The sequence below is a fragment of the Amblyomma americanum genome, chromosome 5 (assembly GCF_052857255.1).
Source record: "Amblyomma americanum isolate KBUSLIRL-KWMA chromosome 5, ASM5285725v1, whole genome shotgun sequence".
NCBI lineage: Eukaryota > Metazoa > Arthropoda > Arachnida > Ixodida > Ixodidae > Amblyomma > Amblyomma americanum.
The window spans coordinates 209,191,228-209,211,157 of record NC_135501.1 but is presented as its reverse complement, the minus strand read 5'-3'; the positions used below and the strand labels follow the sequence as shown (position 1 = coordinate 209,211,157).

The window sequence follows — 19,930 nt, the reverse complement described above, 5'->3', positions numbered from 1 at the left end:
CCTCAACTGTGGTTGCGGCGCACGCCAGCTCTCCCTGTGACATCTTATCACGCATGCGACGCAGCTGTCGAAGCGAGCGGAGGCGAGCGTAACGACGAGGAACGCGGTGTCACGTCCTACCAAACGGCTGCGAGCGGCGCGGTGTGACGTCATGACAGATGGCGCGGCGAGGCACGCGTTGTGACGTCACCAGCCTCGATGGAGTACCGCCATGGCGAAATCGCCAGTTTGCGGCCAATAAAGCTTTCGGTTTAAAATTGGAGGACGCTTAAGCTTCGTCTTTAAGAGTGAGAAGTGACAACGTGTTGCAGCGTTGCCAAGGGGTGCACGGAACACCATCGCCCGTTCGGCGCGACGCGTGACCCGTTCGACAATTTAAGGAAAGGACGCCTCTCTCACATATGTCGGTGGACACCCGAACCGGGCGGTAAGGGAAGGAAAATGGAATGAAAATTAGTTTGAAGGAAAGGAAATACGCCTGTCTCAATTCTCGCTGGACACCCGTACCGCGCCGTAAGGGGAGGAAAATCTCTTTTACGGCGCCGTTCAGGTGTCCACCGAGATGCGCCATTTTACGCTCACGGACAACGCCGCTGACGCCGACGACATCGGCTTTTCTGCGAAACGAGCTCTTTAACGCTCTCGCGTTAAAATTGCTTTTTTTAAAGGAAATGGCGCAGTATCTGTCACATCTCGGCCGACACCTGAACCGCGACGTAAGGGAAGGGATAAAGGAGGGACTAAGAGAACAAAGGAAGAAAGGGGTGCCGTAGTGGAGGGCTCCGGTATAATTTCGACCACCTGGGGATCTTTAATGTGCACTGAAATCGCACAGCACACGGGCGCCATAGTGTTTCGACTCCATTGAAACGCGGCCGTCGCGGTCGGGTTCGAGCCCGTGTATATGCCGGCTCAGTAGAAGAGCACCCTAACCACTGAGCCACCACGGCGGGTTATGGGTGAGACCAGCGATCAAAATTACGATTGTCTGCAGTATTCTATTATTATTTGAAGGAGACCCGAGTGCTATGACCAGCACCGCAGGAGGAATGCAGGAATGATTAAGGTTTTTATTAATGGACGCTCAATATACGTCCGCGACGAAGACAAACACACAAAAGGCGTAGTAGCGGGCAGCATCTCAAGAGCACAGTTTGAGAGCAGCAAACTCGTTGTGGGCCTTCTCCATCAGCTCGGGGTCTGTGAGCAGGTCAAGCGCAGTGAGGGCCAGGGCCTTGGCCACGTTCAGTGTGGGCTGCTGGGCGTCTTGGGAGTTCGCGTCGTCGGCGAACTCCCGCGTGTGGTTCCTGGCTCCGACACCGAGCGAGTAGACGGGATGCGAGGTCGGGATGCGGTGGGACACGTTGCCGCAGTCCGTGGATGCACCCGTGGGAGGAAGCTCACTCATGTCGGCGTCCTGGAACTCGAACCCTGCGTTTCGTTAATGAATGCCAGAGAAATAATTATTAGATCTAACCATATTTATTGATTACTACACACTGTGGATCCCTGGATCCAAGCTGCGGGGCATTAGAATGCATAAAAAATAACAATGAACAAATCGAGAACAAGCGAGCACAAAATTACACAGTTTTTAATCACTACGTAGCTGTCTGTAAAGCGTCATCCTAGTCTAATAAGGTTCGAGGAAAAAAGGAAAATTTAAATTTATCTGCTTGAGCATAGTAGGGTGTTAGTGAATTAGGATATGAATGATGTCTTGTGTGGCGTATTATTGGTGCTGTTATATAAGGCGTCTGGTTCATTTCAAGCTTATTGTTAAAAAGCAGAGAAAGCAATTCAAGCCTCAGCTCTTTTCGAGGTGATTCATGTGTAGGTATATAACTTTTCTCTCATAATTTCAGAGGCGGAGTATCGTCTTGCGAATTTATTAAATATATAGCAGAGAGTCTTTTTTGTCTTCTTTCGAAGCGCTTGATATTTGACTGAATGTAAGGATCCCTTGGTATGCATGCATGCTCTAGCTTTGGTCTAACAAATGAAAAGTAACAGGGTATTTACGCATCAGGAAGGACATTTTTACGTTTGTGTCTGAGCAAGCAGAGTTAACGGAATGCAGAACAACTTGTTTTAATATGCAGGTTCCATAACAATGTGGAAGAAAAGATAACACCCAAGTATTTTTACTTGTTTAGCTTCGGACAGTGGTCAAGAACCTATTATATAGAAGAAATTAAGTGGGAATTTTTTTTTATGAGGGGTACGGAGAAATACTGATTTCTGAGCTTTAATATGTATGCCCAATTTATTGCAGCACATAAATATACTCTTTAGACCTCTTTCAAATCGTACCATTCGAAGAAATTACAACTCTATACAAAACACAATGGTCAGCAAAGCAAACAATGATTTGTACACCGGGAGTTATAATGGGAGTTATAGCGGTTTCACGCTATAATCAACGAAAGCTGATTAGTATTAGCGGCCGAGGGATCTGCAGGGTGGCTGGCCAATTTTGACGTTTCACAGACGACTGCCCCGTTGGGCGCCTCACAGACCCGTTTTAGCGCCTATATTCTCACGTGCATACTCGGCATTCTTCCAATCAGAGTTTCTTCGCAGTATATTTGCCGCTTTTCGCTGGACACCTCAATCACATCATGATGAAAGGTAAAAAAGTGGAGTGAAAAAAGAAAGGGGGAATGAGGTGCCGTACTGGAGGGTCGTAGAATAATTTCGACCACGTTGGGATCTTTAAACGTGCACTGACATCGCACAGCACAGCCTTTGAAGTTTCGCCTCCATCGAAACGCGGCCGCCGCGGTCTGGTTCAGGCCTGGGCACTCCGACTCAGTAGATTTATGGTTTGGCCAGGGTAAGGCCATCCTCAAAGTCAAGAATCCTAAAAACTAAGTGAGACGGTTTGACCTCCTGAAGTGGTGCTTTGGCACTAAAACGCTCACAGTGCAGCGCTTGAAAAAAAACATTGCCGTTGTAACCATTAGCTCAATTTGGCGCCAGCTTTTTCCAAGAAGCCGAGAAATTGCGCCAGACGTATGTGCGGTCCTTTCCTCCATTCGCCCAAATAGCGATGCACCTCCTGGCAACCGTCTCTTGCTAAAAGAAGCTTCAGTGTATATGGCTGAAAAGGTGGAACGAAAGTGTCGGCCGGTATGCTTAGGACGGGGCACAATACGAAACCACTTTGTCTTCGACGTTTTGCGCTGCAATAGGTGACAAGCACATTTTCCCTTCATGCTGACGAGTCACCCAAAGCACCGCCATCTTCGGACTGCACACTATAACATTTGCAGTGGGCGAGGGAGATGTCGAAACGCCTTCTCTCAGGTCTGTTGCAAATCGATCCCGCTGCCACTAAGGCTGCGCTAGCGCAGGAACGTGGCGACGCACTAGGAGCCTTTATTGGCAAGGTCAGTACCAACGCTACGCGGACACTCTGTGGATGCGCCAAAGCACTTGTCAGCACCCTTCGTGGATAGCTCCCTCTGTTATTTCCACATGGCTAGCTTATTGCGTAGTCTTAACGATCGATGCTAGAGAGAGAGAGAGAACGACTTTATTGAAAATGCCTGCAGAATCAGTTAGGCTCCCTCCACGCAGGGAGGACAAGCTTTTACCGCGACGCGACCACTACGTCAGTCTCGTGCAATTCACCACAGGCAGGCCCAATGTTGTAAATGCTTTCTGAAGCTTGAAATGCATTTAGCTCCTCTTGTCGGCATGCCGTGGGTGACCAACAAAGGAGAGCACAGAGGCGAACCTAAACGACTTTGGGGAAGCTTTCAGTCCGCCTGGTGCTACGTGCTGCGCTGAATCTGCTTGCGTCAAACAACAGCGTCCTCGTGGTCCCGTGGAGGGTGAAGCTGTAGCGCGGCGCAAAGGAGCAGAAGCTTTGCCCTGCAGCCCGTGAGGCGCAAGCGCCGTCCTGGTGGCCATTGAAAAGCCGGGCGGCAGCGCCGCGTGAGTTGCCGTCATTGCGCAATGCACGCGAACACGAGAGCACAGATCCCATCTATCAGCACGGCCAACAACAACCTCTAATTTACTCAAGAGCACACTCCTAAGACTCAAAAGCACACCAGCACCGTGTACGGACAGGATTACTAACCGAACCCTCCAGAACCACGATGAGAATTCCTTCGAAGCGCTCACCAAAATTCTAAACCAGAGTTGGGAGGACGGGAGCATCCGAGAGCAATCGAAACTTGCTACGGTGATATTCATCCCAAGTCGGACAAACCGCTCCATATTTAACGACCCGCCGCGGTGGCTCAGTGGTTACGGCGCTCGACTACTGATCCGGAGTTCCCGGGTTCGAACCCGACCGCGGCGGCTGCGTTTTTATGGAGGAAAAACGCTAAGGCGCCCGTGTGCTGTGCGATGTCAGTGCACGTTAAAGATCCCCAGGTGGTCGAAATTATTCCGGAGCCCTCCACTACGGTACCTCTTCTTCCTTTCTTCTTTCACTCCCTCCTTTATCCCTTCCCTTACGGCACGGTTCAGGTGTCCAACGGTATATGAGACAGATACTGCGCCATTTCCTTTCCCCCAGAACCAATTATTATTATTATTATCCATATTTAACACCTATGCCACATTTAGCTAACCTCCTGCTTCGGAAAACTAATGGAGCACGTGATTCTTTACCACCTGCACGACTATGTGGAACATTGGTCTCCCACGGCGGGTCCTCAAGACTCGGGTTGCGGCTATCAGTATCTACGAGCCACCCTAGATTACACCCTTCCTGCAGTGAATTTTATGCTTGCATCTACTCTCGACAGTAAGACCGTCTTTGAATTTTTTTACTGGACGACATTGCTTCTTCTTACGCTCATTAAAAACTGAAGCATGAAAATGTCAAGGAACAACACTCATGGTTGATAGTTTGTGGAGGTTTAACGCCCCAAAGTGACTCGGGCTATGAGGGATACCGCAGTGAAGGGCTTCGGAAATTTCGACCACCTGGGGTTCTTTTAACGTGCACCGACATCGCACAGTACACGGGCCTCTAGAATTTAGTCTCCATCGAAACTCGACCGCCACGGCCGTAAACTACACTCACCCAGTGCTTCAGCGTGCTTCTTGTACGACCTGGTAATGGCGGCGTTGTGGATGACGTGCTTGTACAGACTACCTTTGTCGATCTCCACCGAGCAGCCGGTGGCCTGCGCGGCGCCGTGGAAGCAGTTCTCAACCCTCTGCACCAGCTCCGTCAGCTCGCCGGTGGTCGGGGCCCGCACGTGGTACTTGAGTTCGCTCTCCTCCGGGATTATGTTGGGGTACGTTCCGGCGTGTACGATGATGCCTGTGCCGAGAATAAGAACACCCATTATAGGCCGATTGCAGTGGCTACATAAGAGTCATATATGCACGTCCAAGACAAAGAGAAGGTGAGGTCAAGGCAGAAGGAGGCCTCTTCGTACGTCACTATCGTATGGGAGGCTGCGAGGTAATGCGCTTTCTGTCAAAAGTATACAACCCGCCGGGTTCGTTTCTCAGCCACCTAGTGTGGCTCAATTCGTACCGCTAGCGTTACAATCCCTTCACGGTGAGAGGACCTCTAGTACTCACCCAGTTTACGACTTCCACAGGTTCTATGAAGGCCCCATTACATAACTTATAGGTAAAGTCACTGGACTGTAGACTTTTGACGCTCTACTCTGAATTCTTTTTCTCTCCTATTTTCCACTCCTTTCCACCTATTCTTACATTCTATTGTTAGCCAAACATAGTGGGACAGTTTGCACGCTTTTTCCCTCTTTATAACCAATTTCTCCCCATATTGTGCGAGATCTACAGAACTTAAATTATGTGTCACACTTGGAAAAAACACGAGAAATGATTAAACCGGCTCTAAACTCGAGAAATAAAGGTTTCGCGGCGAAACTGAAAAGAAAGACGCAGAGCTCGAGAGGAGGAGCCTCAAGCCGCGCTCCTGCTACGCTGGAAGCTGTTTTTCGCTATGTTGAGAGCCGGATTAACCGTTCCTCGTGTTCCCTCTAAGAGTGACGCGTACTTTACACTGGTTGTAGCAGAACGCCTGTTATGATTGGTAACATTTTTAAAACCAAAGATATGACTGGCCTCAGAATGCCAGTGTTACCTTAGATATTTAATGGACACAGGCATCAGAACAACATAAAGAGGAGGCAGAGTCAACTGTTACAAATAGCAGACGAGAACTGCCAGGGGTGCCGAACATTACGAACAAGATGCATTAATGAAATTGTGGAAAAGGCTATCTATGGTCAGATGTATCAGTAGATTCTGCATGGTTACGAACACCAACGTGAGAATACGTATGGCGTCAGAGATTAGCGATGGTAAAATATAGAACTGAAGCCCAAGAGTACAAGTCTTTAAACATTATGTTCCATGGGCTTCTCATCAGTCCTTGGTAATATTTTCCACGCTTTTTCTTTGCGGAGGACTCACGGACGGTCCCGTTAAAGCCGATGACATCATTATTTCCTCTTCGTGTTCCGCAGGAAAATTCGGGGAGGACTTAAGCTCCGACTAAAGGATATGACACGATAGCGTTAATGGGTACCTTCAGTGGCCTGGGGTCCTCTCCTGACATCTATTCGCAGATATGGCCGCTGTTCTTTTCTTTTATCTGTTTGCTTTTCTTTTACCTTATTAATCTATTTGCTTAGATTTGCGAATCACGCCACTAGTGAGGGGCACGCAATTCAGTGTACTGTCTTGCCTGCTTGGGATTGCTTAGCATTCTTGTTTTCATGAATAAGTAACTACGAAGCAGAAATAGCGAAAGCAGCTTAACAGTGAGACTTCCAAAATAACTAGTCCTTTCGCCACAAAGATGCTTATACGGCATCTCAGAAATAATCGCATCAAACCTGCTTGCCTCTGTGCTCCAGCTCTACGCGTGTTGTATCATCCATATTCGCAAATGTTTCTTCTTTTGGGGGCTTACATCAACAAGACTGCTATCTGCTATCACGTGCAACAAACAGCTTCTTTTGAAGGACATTTATTTTGGGTAGCAGCAGGGCTACAAGCGAACTAGAAAACTGCCTTCGAGATCTGGAACGCCAACCTTGTATTTTTGAGGTAGGCCGAATCTGTTGGCGAAGCAAACCAATGTTGAGGTAGGATGCAACAGCAGCGTCCAGGGCGTTCAGTCCCTCCCATGGTGACGCCGCCGCGTGCGCTGCTTTACCCTTGAAGCGGATCACCAGCTGTCGCAAGAGGCAGTACGACACGCTGTGAGACAATACCTGTCAGCAAATTGGCTACTGTGTTAAAGAATATATTCGAGGAGGGAGTAATAATTCATTCGCATAGCAAAGCTATACAACATTCTCAGAAGATGCGTACTTGAAAAATTCGTTCTGGCCCGGGGATCTAACGTGGGACCAGCGCCTATCCTGGGTATTGTCAGCCCCTACTAGGTAGTCTAGCAGATGCTATGTTGAGGCTGAATTGGTTAACTGCAGGCGAGAGTTGTAATGAGTAATGATTCCGCAACTGAAACCTACTCCGCCTTGGGAGTTCACCCTAAATACCAACAGATATAGCGCGGAAGGGCCTCCCGCATTATATCTCTCCGCTATGTCACAGCTGGCCAAAAGTGCCACCCCTTAATACACTGCAATACAGTCCGAGGCCTGAACTTATAGAACTATAATTGGCAGCCAATATAAAAGCCCAAGATGAGCTGTTCTCAAAGGAACGCGTAATAAGAAGACGCGCACAGTACGTACGCCGCGCGTCAAAACTGACAAATAAGCCACAACAAAAACGTCCAGACTTTTCGTCACCTCCAGAGATAGGAAGCGAACAAGATCGCTTGAGCAGTTGCACAGCTCGCTCCTTGAGGGAAAACGACAGTGGTCTCGTAGTTGGACAGCTGTTTTTAGGTTGCTCATTTTGCCTTCCATGTATCACGTTGCTATCGATTGCGCATTCTTGGGTGGTCTTCACCTGCTTTTATGTTGCACATGGCCAAATCCTACGTACATAGTAGCGTTCTCATAACTTGCGCAAAATTTTAATCATTAATAATTGGTTTTGGGGGAAAGGAAATGGCGCAGTATCTGTCTGATATATCGTTGGACACCCGAACCGCGCCGTAAGGGAAGGGATAAAGGGGGGAGTGAAAGAAGACAGGAAGAAAGAGGTGCCGTAGTGGAGGGCTCCGGAATAATTTCGACCACCTGGGGATCTTTAACGTGCACTGGCATCGCACAGCAGACGGGCGCCTTAGCGTTTCGCCTCCATCGAAACGTGGCCGCCGCGGTCGGGTTCGAATCCGTGAACTCCGGATCAGTAGCCGAGCGCCTAACCACAGAGCCACCGCGGCGGGTGCACATGATTGCGACGTACGTCGTTTGCCCTAGAAGAACCCCTCCACATTTGTCGCTGAGAAAGAAAGGGATGGATGCTGCCCGCTTTATTCTTTTCGGAGCTATCGTAACGTTTACTTTCATTTAATTTTGCAGCGTCAGCTGTTGTAACGCGCCCCCTTCCTTCATTGTCTTGGGGGTAACAGTCCCTACGAAATCACGTAGTCACATACCAAGGTCTCGTGGCCCATTGTCGCCTGTCACCATTGGCCACACGTCATACGGCATGTTTATTTGGAGTAATTGCTCTCCTGTGGCCAATATTTTACTTTAATACTATCATTGCTGCAGCTAAATGCACTTTTTCGTTTACTGAACCCTTAAGGGCAACTCAAACGTTTTTTTTTTAGATTCGCGTATTTTAATGAAACTTTACTGTATATTTTCTTCGCTGCCCTTATCAATTCTACCAAGGTTGGTAGCTATGCAGGGGCTTATTACTGCGCCAATCTACTTTCAAATTTGCTGTTTCAGTGGCCTCATTACAGGGGATTTCTGTGGGCAATGCAGCGTTTGCAATGTCGCATACATTATCACACATTATCACACGTTATTACCATCTGCCCACGTGAAGAACAAACTATGAAGCTTGTATTAGGTTTCTTAGGCATTTTATGAACCGAGTCATCATTTCGAGCTGTTCTTTCAGCCATTCAACGCGCGCAGGAGCGTTTTTCAAGAATGTCTGCGACATAATAGCTTCGTCAACCTAAGCGTTGTCCCGGACTGCGAACAAAGTTTCGGTTTCGATTTGCTGTTTCCAGTGGGAGGCGCGTCGCTTGGCTCCGAATTCTACGTCTGACTCCGGGTGGGGGCAGAATCATAGACGTCGCCAAACGACAAGGGCTCAAGGCCACCTGACGACGCTGGACCCCAACAGACTCCCACCGCACTTTTGTCGACGAATAAGCGTTTACCCTATATCTCTCTTTAATTAGTGCTTAGAAAAAGTTTTTGTGCCGGAGGCAGGGGACTCCAAGGAATGTATTGTCATAATTACCTCAAAATGTTGGGGGGAAAAAACCCGAAGCAGCCTTTTAAAGATCATTTGCAGGGTATTTATTACAACTAGGGGGGGGGGGGGGCACAGCTGAACACCCTCAACACAACTCCATGTCACAATGCGTGAACGCACCTTCCACGCTTTTGCTCCTCGATCATGTAGTACTTTCCGCAAGTAGGACAAAAAACTGCGAGGGAGGATACTAATGTCTGAAATCGCATCCAAGTAAACGATATTACCTGCTGGGTGGCGGTGAAGGCCAGCCTCAGGACATTCCTCCGTCCCGGATGGCACATGATGGCGGCGTCGATGCCCTCCAAGGCACCTCTCTCCACCATGAGCTCCTTTCCTCCGCAGCTTTCTTCAGCCGGTGTGCCGAGGACGACTATCTGCAGTCGGATATTAAGGACACAGTTTTGTCCATGCTCAATCTCCTCTGTTTTACGAGTGCTTCCATTCCAGTGCCAGCCACATCTCTCGCTTTACTACATCTTACGGTGGCTTGCGTCACAGCGCGAATTTGTGGTATTGCTGGGGAAAAGCTCCTGAATAAAGCGTCGCATCAAGGTGAAAAGAGAACAGAAATGTATCGACCCATATTGAAACCATGTTCTGTCACTAGTTGTGAGGTATTATCTCCCTCTCCACCGCGGGTGTGGAGCAGGCATGAAGGCTATCGAATGGGAGATCAAAAGAAAGGGCAGTGGGAGAGGGCTTTAGAAGCCGAAACCGGCTGATCAGGTTGCCATTGAAACTGAGGAGGCAGTGATATTGCAGTTCAGTTCACGGAAAAAGATATTTCTTTCGATTTCAGGCAATATGGTCGCAGATTAGATGAACAGACATGCATGAGAACGAGGTCCTAATATTTTTAGACTGTTCCCGTTTTGCTTCCACCCTAATGTTACAGTGATGTTTTATTACTTGCACCTATTTTATCACCTGGCCCAGCTCAGTTAAGCTAACCTATTGTTAGAAATCAGGAACACACCAGTTTTTGATCAATAATCATGAAGAATTAGCTACTGGAATAAGTTTCACCACTGAGCTTGCTTAAAAAGCAATTGGTTTGCTCATATAGGAGGTCGTGACCAAGTACTACACCAGGTTGGCCAAATCCAGCTCTGATGAGTGAGTGCATTGTCGGTACTGGTACCGAGATCAGGCCGCATCTCAGGCCCGGTTATGAAAGCCCATCGACACGCGGATTTTTCTTTTTAACCCGATGGTCCTAACAGTCCTAATGCACGCGAGGTGGATGCTGCACTTGACGCCAAGGACTTTAAAAATTACAGTACAATCAGCTTACTGTCCGCTGCCTACAAGGTATTTACTCAGGTAATCGCTATTAGAGTCAGCCTTAGACTTTAATCAAGCAAATGATCAGGCAGGCTTTCATAAAGGATATTCCACAATAGACGATATTCACACTGTCAATCAGATGATAGTGAAATGCGTAGAATATAACCAACCCCTATATATAGCCTTCATTCATTACGAGAAAGCATTTGACTCAGTGGAAGCGTCAGCAGCCATACAGGAATTGCGGAATCAGGGTGTAGAAGAGCCTTATGTCAAAATACTGGAAGAGATTATATATATATATATATATATATATATATATATATATATATATATATATATATATATATATATATATATATAGCAACTGCACAGCTACCATAGTCCTCCATAAAGTCAGTAATAAAATTCCAACAAGGAAGGGCGTCAGGCAAGGAGACACGATCTCGCCAATGCTATTCAAAGCCTGCTTACAGGAGGTATTCCGAGGCATGGATTGGGAACAGTTGGGGATAAGAGTTTATGCAGAATACCTAAATACTCTGTGATTCGCTGATGACATTGCCCTGTTGAGTCACTCAGCAGATGAACTGCAAATCAGGATCAGTGAGTTATACAGACAGAGCACAACGGTGGGTCTAAAAAGTAACATGCAGAAAAACAAAGTAATGTTAAACAGTCTAGCAAGGGAACAGCAGTATACAACTGGTAGAGAGATGGTGGAAGTGGTAAGGAAACACGTCTACTTATGTCATGTAATCACCGCAGATCCGTATCGCGAGAGCGAAATAAATAGAAGAAAAAGATTTGGGTTGAGCGCGTTTGGCAGATTCTTCCAAATCATGAACGGCAGCTTACCAATATCCCTCAAGAAAAAAGTATTTCAGAGCTGTATCTTACCTGTGCTCACCTATGGGACAGAAACGTGGAAGCTGACGAAAAGAATTCAACTTAAGGTAAGTACAGTGCAATGAGCTATGGAAAGAAAAATGGTATGTGTAACGTTAAGATGCAGGAAGAGGGGAGAGTGGGTGAGGGAAAAAAAACTCGAGTTAATGACATCCTAGTCGAAATCAAGAGGAAGAAATGGGCTTGTGCAGCGCACGTAATGCGAAGGCGAGATAAGCGCTGGGCTTTAAGGGTAACGGAGTGGATTCCAAGAGAAGGAAAGCGTAGCAAGGGGCGCCAGAAGGTTAGGTGGGCGGATGAGATTAGGAAGTTTGCAGGCATAGGGTGGGCGCAGCTGGCAAAGGACAGGGTTAATTGGAGAGACATGGGAGAGGCCTTCATCCTGAGGTGGGCGTTCTCGGGCTGATGATGATCATGATCAAGATGGAAAACTAATAGTTCTACATCTTTCGTAGTTGCTGATATGCTCTATGTGAGCTCCAAGTTGTCGGCACATCGGTATCTCACTGCTTTAGTTCATTTACCGAGACTGACCCGCTCAGAAGTGACTTGGAAATCAAATCCTGTGCAATGGTTTGGGTACTTCAAGTCGTTCGAGGATGAAGGCATCATAGGAAACTATGTACGTCAAAAAAGAGTCGTAGTTGTTAATGTGCACTAATGCCATCCTATTCGGCTTCCGAAATATGCCCCTATAATCATTCGCCCCTTTTCTTCCAATTTCGTTTCCAGAGTACTGCGGCACTTACCAGTAAAACTACGTTTTAGGATTTGTGGTTTCAGGTTTTGCGTCCCAAAGCCACTCAGGATCGAAGACTTCGAGTAGTGAAGAAGTGCGCTACAACCATTTGAGAATATAAGTGAGTACTGGGAAGGTGCTTTCATCTTCTCTCACGAAAGTTTTGTTCTGATGTATCTAGCTGTGCAGTTGAAAGCAATCGCAGCTTTTCAATACTTTGACCTTTTCTTTTGGACAGCGTTGCCCTGTGGCGTTTATTTCAAAACAAAGCCAACATTGAGCGGAAACACGTGTTACGGTATTCCGCTATCTTGTACAAGCTTTATTCTCTCTGGTAGCAGCTGCATAGGAGTTGCCTTCTCAGAGAACTCTGATTAGGCGGTCTCATGTAGGCAATAAAGATTACCTTGCCACGCACGCTCCTGATCGTCCTCATAACCTCCTGGACTGCGAGGGCAGCCCCAATGGCGTTCTCAGCGATAAGATTGTGGCCGCAGCCGTGTCCAATCTCCGGGAGTGCATCGTACTCCGCGAGAAAGGCCATCGTCGGACCTGCATTGCGCAAAACAATTCCGCACTTCATTATTAAGTCGCTCTCAGTCTATGCATAATTAGACTGTTCTCATCATCATCACCAGCAGCAGCAGCAGCGCGAGCCAAATCACGACGAGTGTAGCACGAAGGCTAGCCATAGATACCTGCAGTAATCGTTGTCTTGCGCAAAGCGTTGACATCATTATCCCAGGCCGTTTCCCAATTTCAGTTCTCCACCCGGCTTTCCAACTGACATTGAGACAGAGAGAAGATATTCTTGTTGAAAGTGGGAAAGCGGGACGGTGCGTTCGGTAATCTCCCTCCGAATGAGGAAATGGTCGTTGCGCCGCTTTGGGGGAGAGGGGACTTTTTTTTTCTTTCTTTTATCCCTTTTCTTTTCAACTGACATTGATAATTGGTTTGCTGGAGGTCAGTAGCGAATGAGAAGAGACTTTATGCCCAGTGTATCGTGCGGGTTGTGTTAGTGCTTTTTTTTGCGGGTTTAGTACTTTCGACACGTTGGCGAGAAGACTACACTGAACCGTATGAGATTCGGCTGAAGCGATCCATAAAGGTTTGGAGGTGGGTACTAGCTTTCGAGTTTTAGAGACACCCAAAGTGAAGTGGCGTTAGCAGTCTAGATTCATATCACATGTCTTATTGTTTTTTTTTTTCGAGCACATTGTATGGAGGTCATCTCTCTTGTCAAATGTTATTAACAAATCGCTGTGACTGAATGCGATACAGTCAAATGTATGCTTTAAACGTTTTCCTTCACAAGCTCCCACGACTTTTCGACATCCCTGCTAGTGCCAAGGCACTTCGTTACCGAATCGCGATATTTTTTACGCCCTCTCTCTGCATGTCGCCGTAGGCAAACCAAGAGGCTTCTTACGCCTCAACCAACTCACAGCCCATCGCGGGGTCTTTGCCGACAGATGATAATTAAAGGTCGACTGAAACGATGCATGCGCTATTGCGACGGCACATATGGACAAATCTTTGGCTGATGGCAGTGTCAGCCCACATGAAGTACTTAAATAAAACGAAAGAAAAACGAAGAAACGAAACATACACATTGCCAGCATAACAACAGGAACCATTTCACAGCAGGTGAGTTTATTAGTATTTGGATACAATGCTATATAATTTTGTAAGGAAAGAAAGACACTTCTTCTAGACAATGATGTGCATGTTATGTCGAGGGCAATGCTACAGACCAACATTTATTGAAAAAGACTAGCTCCTGGAGACTAGCATTCATCATACATTGGTTGTGATATTCCCAGCAGTTACTTCAAATGTAGCCTCTACACATCACCCCTCATGATAAACTACTATTTGAATTGGCACTTACTTATCGGCACTCGTAGCCTTTCACTCACTGTTCGCTCAAGTGACTCCTATCGGCCCTGAGCGGGCAAACAATGATGACCTCGGCAGCTGCGTGACACTAGCGTGGCTTGTTTGTTGCGATGCTTCAGCCCAGACGCCGAGGTCTGTCGCAGACTCGCTGCGTTCGACACGACGGCTGATAGCCTAGATGCACTGGCACGTGTTCTGTCAGTGAATGATGACGTAACAACATAACCTTATTTTTCTTGCCATCGGTAAGATTTTCTGCCCCATCTGCAAGTACTTTTGAAAAAGACAGCGCACGAAGACAGGACAGTGCAGAGACAATACAGGACGAGCGCTAACTGACAACTGCAGGTTTATTTGAAATCCACACTCGAGTAAACCAGTGCGCATGTCCAGCCACGCAGCAACAACCGGAAAGATTAGGACGCCGATACAGTTATAATGAAAACATCACATGTACAAAAACTCAGAGCCCCAGACAAAGGGTAACAGCAAACACCCCTTTTGATTTTTAACTTTCAGCACGAAAAAATTTTTTATTATTATTTTGAATTGAGGAAACAGAATTCTTTATGCAAGAGAGCAAGGGAAGGTTCGCTAACACACTTGTCCCTTCCAGTGCTTTGGATGTTCGATGCCTCAAGAATTTATCTGGCAAGCTGGTCTTTGGCGCGGCCAACAACCTTAGTTTTATACAAAAGAGGACGGCACTCGCAGTCCCTACAATACATGGGCAAGTGCCTACCACTTACATCCTCGCGTGAATTCATTCACTGCAACGTCTTCCTTTACAAGCGCCTACGACTTTTCGATATCCCTGCTAGTGACAAGGCACTTAGTCACCGAAGTGCCATTTTTTTTACGCCCTCTCTCTGCATGTCGCCATACGTAGATCAAGAGGCTTCTTACGCCTCAACCAACACACAGCAAGTGCCTACCACTTACACTCGAGGGTGTAAGTGGTAGGCACTTGCCCATGAATTGTAGGGACTGCGGGTGCCGTCCTCTTTTGTATAAAACTAAGGTTGTTGGCCGCGCCAAAGACCGGCTTGCCAGAGAAATTCTTGAGGCATCGAACATCCAAAGGACTGGAAGGGACAAATGTGTTGGCGAACCTTCCCTTGCTCTCTTGCATAAAGAATTCTGTTTCCTCAATTAAAAATAATAATAATAAAAAAATTTCTTCGTGCTGAAAGTTAAAAATCAAAAGGGGTGTTTGCTGTTACCCTTTGTCTGGGGCTCTGAGTTTTTGTACATGTGATGTTTTCATTATAACTGCATCGGCGTCCTAATCTTTCCGGTTGTTGCTGCGTGGCTGGACATGCGCACTGGTTTCCTCGAGTGTGGATTTCAAATAAACCCGCAGTTGTCAGTTAGCGCTCGTCCTGTGTTGTCTCTGCACTGTCCTGTCTTCATGCGCTATGTCTTTTTCAAAAGTGATGCACCAACAAGCCCAAAGTTCCATCCTATTAATCTGCAAGTACGCACACACTAACGTACTAAAACACCAACACACGGCGCCGGCTTTTCACATATCGGGGCTAGTAAGGCTTTCGCCTTAAAGCTTTGTGTAACACAGACTGGGCTGAACAAAGTCGGCGCGAAGGCAAATTTAGTTATAACTTCGAAGTCATCAGAGAGGAGTGTTCATATAAATGCAGCATGACAGTGCTGTGAAACGGAGTAGTTAAATGTCTTAAGATAAGTGGAATCTTACACGAACTGTCTTCCACAGAAAGAAATGCGAATACCCGCATTGCTTTGGTGTTATTCTTCAAACATTTTACTGTACGAAGACGGCACCACCGGAAACGAGACAGTCAACGGCAAAAAAAAATGGGGCCTTTGCAGTCATTGAGTAATGAGTGCGTAAACAAACGGTATACGATAGCTGTAAAATAAAGCCCGAACGCTATACATATCAACGAAAACAAAAAAACCTTTATGGTTTCCCTCACGAGTGCAGATGACTCATTTTTGTCGGTACTGCACAAATTTTGTCCTTAAGCGCCAATATCACACTTCGGGCTTGCTCGATAATGTGTTTTTTTTTTCACGTTACCAGGCGTGCGCCTTTCATTTCCTGGCTACCGTAAACGTTTACAGCGCAGCATGCATGTGCCCTGTTAAAAGGCTCGTTACTGTATTGCGAAGACGAAAAGAGTGCTACCGTTCGCTCACCATCGGATCCACCTGGGGCGACAAATTCCGCCTTGAAGGCAGTGTCAAGACAGAAGTGGCGCGTCACATCGAAGCCTCGTTCTTCGAGGAAATCCGTCAACCACTGATGGGCCTTCACTTCGTTGAGGGCCAGCTCCGGGTGGTCCCACAGAAACCGACTAACGCTCGCCAAGTCGGCCGCACTGCTGTCAACCGCGCGGTAAACCAGCTCTCGAAAGTCGCCACTCGACATTGCTCCGCTGCAACGCTTCGCTTTTCCCTCGCTACGCGAGCACAAACACACGCGCTCGAGTGCCACAGCGCGGAATGAAGACTGTTTTTCTCCGGAGGGAAACTGGTTTTTGTTTTTCCAGCAGAGAAGGCAACGGAATGTGGAGAAGGAAAGAATGATTTTTTTGTTACTTTGTTTCCTCCTCGCCGCGAAGGCAGCGCCTCGAGGTGTACAGATATTTATGTGGCTGCACGTAATCTTGCTGTAGATACTGCTGCTGGAGCGCAGCAGTGGCGGGGATTGTGTGGGGGTCATTGCTGCTTCGGTGTCCAGACGGCGACGACGAGAGGCGTTATCGCCGTGGAGAGCAGAGTCGTTATCTGGACAGAGCAAAAGACGAGAATGTAGAGAAGCGTATCCCTGATAAGAAAAGGCATACGAAGCAGAAAGGCGAGTCGCACGGACACTACGCCTGCCCTTGCAGCTAAATGCTGGCCGCCATAGAAGCGCGCTGGGCAGTTTCGGAAGGGCATTGCATGGGAGCACTGGCGTCCCTGCGTTAATACAGGATGATCAAATGCAGACATCTGTTTCCGGTATAAAATGTGTCCAGTTGAGCCCAAAATGTGCTTTAAACAAAAGTAAAATCTTTTCACACTTTCCGTCCGTCCGCAGAAGTGCAACCGCCTTTAAGATCACACTCCCATATAGCTACATACAGAAGGAAAGCTCTTGAAGAACACTATGCTCTACCCAACGTGTCTCTTATGTCTCAGGCCGGTCTTAGCTCTGATGTTTTGGGGGCAGAAAGCGCGGATTTTCGGTAATGGCATATTACTATGCGACACCTTCAGCAATCAGGAAATTTAGTCATATAGTTATGGCTGCAACAAAAGGAAAAAATATCAGCAGTCGAAGGTACCAATGTCATGCTCCTCTTGCTCTGATGGTCAGACATGACCAAGCAATATTCCAACAGTTGAAAACTTGAAATCCTTAACGGCGAGTTCGAAAAGTATACCTCACTCGTCCGAAGCTGCGTCATTGCTCAAACAAAGCACAGGTGGATAGGATCCCCTCCGGTGGCTTCGTTGCGTCAATCGTTGAGATCAAAGGACAGCAGCGAGGCTATGTTGTTCACTGCGGTTGGAAAGCCTGACTGAGAGAAAGAGAAACGAATGGGGTCTGCTGTACGAAGAGAATTCCTGTGATGTGCAGGATCAACAGAACAGAAAGTTGGGCTAGTTGCATGCTGTTCATGGATGCTGAACATGTTCAGGATGTTCCAAAAGTAACAGAAAAATAAAAATTCAATGATTCGTACAGTAGAGACAGTTGCGCGATGTGATTTTCACAAAAATGCGCTGAAAGAAATTGGATTTTTTTTTTCATAACGCAAAATTTTATTGCCGCATTTGTGACCAAAAGGTGGCGCTGCAGAATATCATCATCATCGTCAGCCTGACTTCGCCCTCTGCAGGTCTAAGTCATCTCCCATATCCCCCAATTAACCCTGTCCTGTGCCAGCTGCGGCCATCCTATCCCCGCAAACTTCATATTCTCATCCGCCCGCTTAAATTTCTGCCGCCCCTCCACTGAATAACTCCCTGCAATGAACACTGTAGAAGCTAGACACTACTGAAACCTAACCTTGCAGTGGCAATTGTAATTATTCCGGCATTAAAATTTTTCGCTGCTTAAAAATATTCCCAGTTTTTGTGCACATTTCTTCTGAAGCCGTCTAGTGCTAGTGTCTATATGCTTTTAAAATATTGCATTTTTACTTCCTCCATTATCTTTCGATCTCTGTTGTTTATAAAGCAGAATTTCACTATTTCGTTCTCACAATGACCCCAATACAAACCAATCTATTATTGAGAAAAAAAACTCTAGGAAATTAACATTGGAATGCATTTGGGAACATTTCGGGAGGTGAAAATTTTCCTCGGCTGCACCTTTAGTGAAGCAGTTTCTTTTAGTTGACCAAAAGCTTCAGCATTGTAGCGCGGAAGAAGATCACGGAAATGTGAAGCTATGTGGGGAACCACATTCAATGAATTCGCATCCGCTAGAAGTTATATATCTATGGGCGTACCTAGAAAAATATATCGACAAAAATTTCAGTGTTTACATCTGGATGCACAGTTTTGGGCTGTGCCTCCTGCGTGCTTCTGGAACAGCTAGAAATTCTCATCATAGGTAAGCGAACGAGTACAAACTGCGCGAACGAACAAGACGTAGTTTGTACTCGTTCGCTTTATTATGAACTGACTAGCCCGCCAGAACGTCCTTCTTCTGTTCTGAACGTCCTTCTTTGTTCTGTGCATCTCACGTCTTCCAGAACCCTTCCTCGGAAAGACTGTTTGGTGAGGCACATTGAATAAATTCAAAGCTGCTAGTAATTACATACCTGCAGTGGTACCTAGAGGAAAGTATCGATTAATCTATAACGAAAATTTGAGTGCACACGCGGGGCACGCATTTCAGGGCTGCCTCCCCTTCGTGCGCTTTGAAAGAGCGAAGAATTGCTACGGCTGTTCGCTTGTTAGATGGATCTGGGATTTGCCAAGCGCTGGCCCTCAAATGACTACCTGCCCTTCTCTCAGACATCCATGGCTTGTGGAAAAAAGCACGGTTCCAGAGGAATGCTTATCGCTCCCATAAGGACTTCCTTTCATCTACAAACGGACATGGCCATCACCAATTATCGCAACTCTGTATCGGTGGACTCACTCTGTGAAACAAATGCATTGTCTGGCAAGCGCAGGTTGCATGAACAAAGAGTGAAATGCCTTCTTTTGCCTTCTATTTCCAGGCCACCGTCGAAGTGGCCTGTCACTCCTGTCAGGCTGCCGCGAGGCCTTTTGTGCTCCAAGTCTGCGGAAGGCGGAACAGATTTTCAAGGTCAGCACTTTGGGAGGCCACAGAAGGTTCTGCTCTTTCCTGTCTTCATTAACACCGAATCAGGCGGCAAGAATGTAGCAATAACATATTTGGTTCACTAAAAAATCTAAAGGAAATCAAAGGTAGTTTGACATATGAGTTTATAACGCCCTTTCGCAGGATGCCTGTACGTATTTAACGTAATGAAATGGTATCCGCACTTTTCTTAGCGCTGTTTGTTGTGTCTCCAGTCGCTTGCGTTAAAACCGTTTTGCAATGCTTGACTCAGTACCTGCGAGGACTCTTATGTGCACGGCCTGCAGCGTCAGTGAGAATGCCGTTAGCAGCTGCAACCGTTTCCCGTCCTGCCGGCACACACTCAACACTCATCCGCTCGAAATTGAAGCGCGTTAACTCGTGTCTCTTTTTCGCCGTGTCTTGAACATTGGAAT

At 46.9% G+C, this 19,930-nt stretch overlaps 1 protein-coding gene across 1 annotated transcript; it reads right to left on the bottom strand.

The window, feature by feature from the left end:
• Positions 1–1,056: 1,056 nt before the first annotated feature.
• LOC144133553 (xaa-Arg dipeptidase-like) lies at positions 1,057–16,721 on the bottom strand. The gene is made up of 6 exons (XM_077666727.1): positions 16,385–16,721; positions 12,714–12,859; positions 9,597–9,746; positions 7,046–7,187; positions 5,048–5,290; positions 1,057–1,431 (listed from the first exon to the last, which is right to left on the bottom strand). Exons 1-6 carry the CDS (start codon positions 16,614–16,616, stop codon positions 1,142–1,144), a joined length of 1,203 nt encoding a protein of 400 aa, XP_077522853.1. The 5' UTR covers positions 16,617–16,721; the 3' UTR covers positions 1,057–1,141.
• Positions 16,722–19,930: the final 3,209 nt, after the last annotated feature.

Excerpts from the sequence above, each read along its gene's own strand:
- LOC144133553 (XM_077666727.1), bottom strand. The coding sequence starts at position 16,616 with ATGTCGAGTGGCGACTTTCGAGAGCTGGTTTACCGCGCGGTTGACAGC. Across the intron at positions 12,860-16,384 it reads CGCCCCAGGTGGATCCGATG|GTCCGACGATGGCCTTTCTC; the intron begins GTGAGCGAACGG and ends TGCGCAATGCAG. Across the intron at positions 7,188-9,596 it reads CCTTCACCGCCACCCAGCAG|CTGGTGATCCGCTTCAAGGG; the intron begins GTAATATCGTTT and ends CTCTTGCGACAG.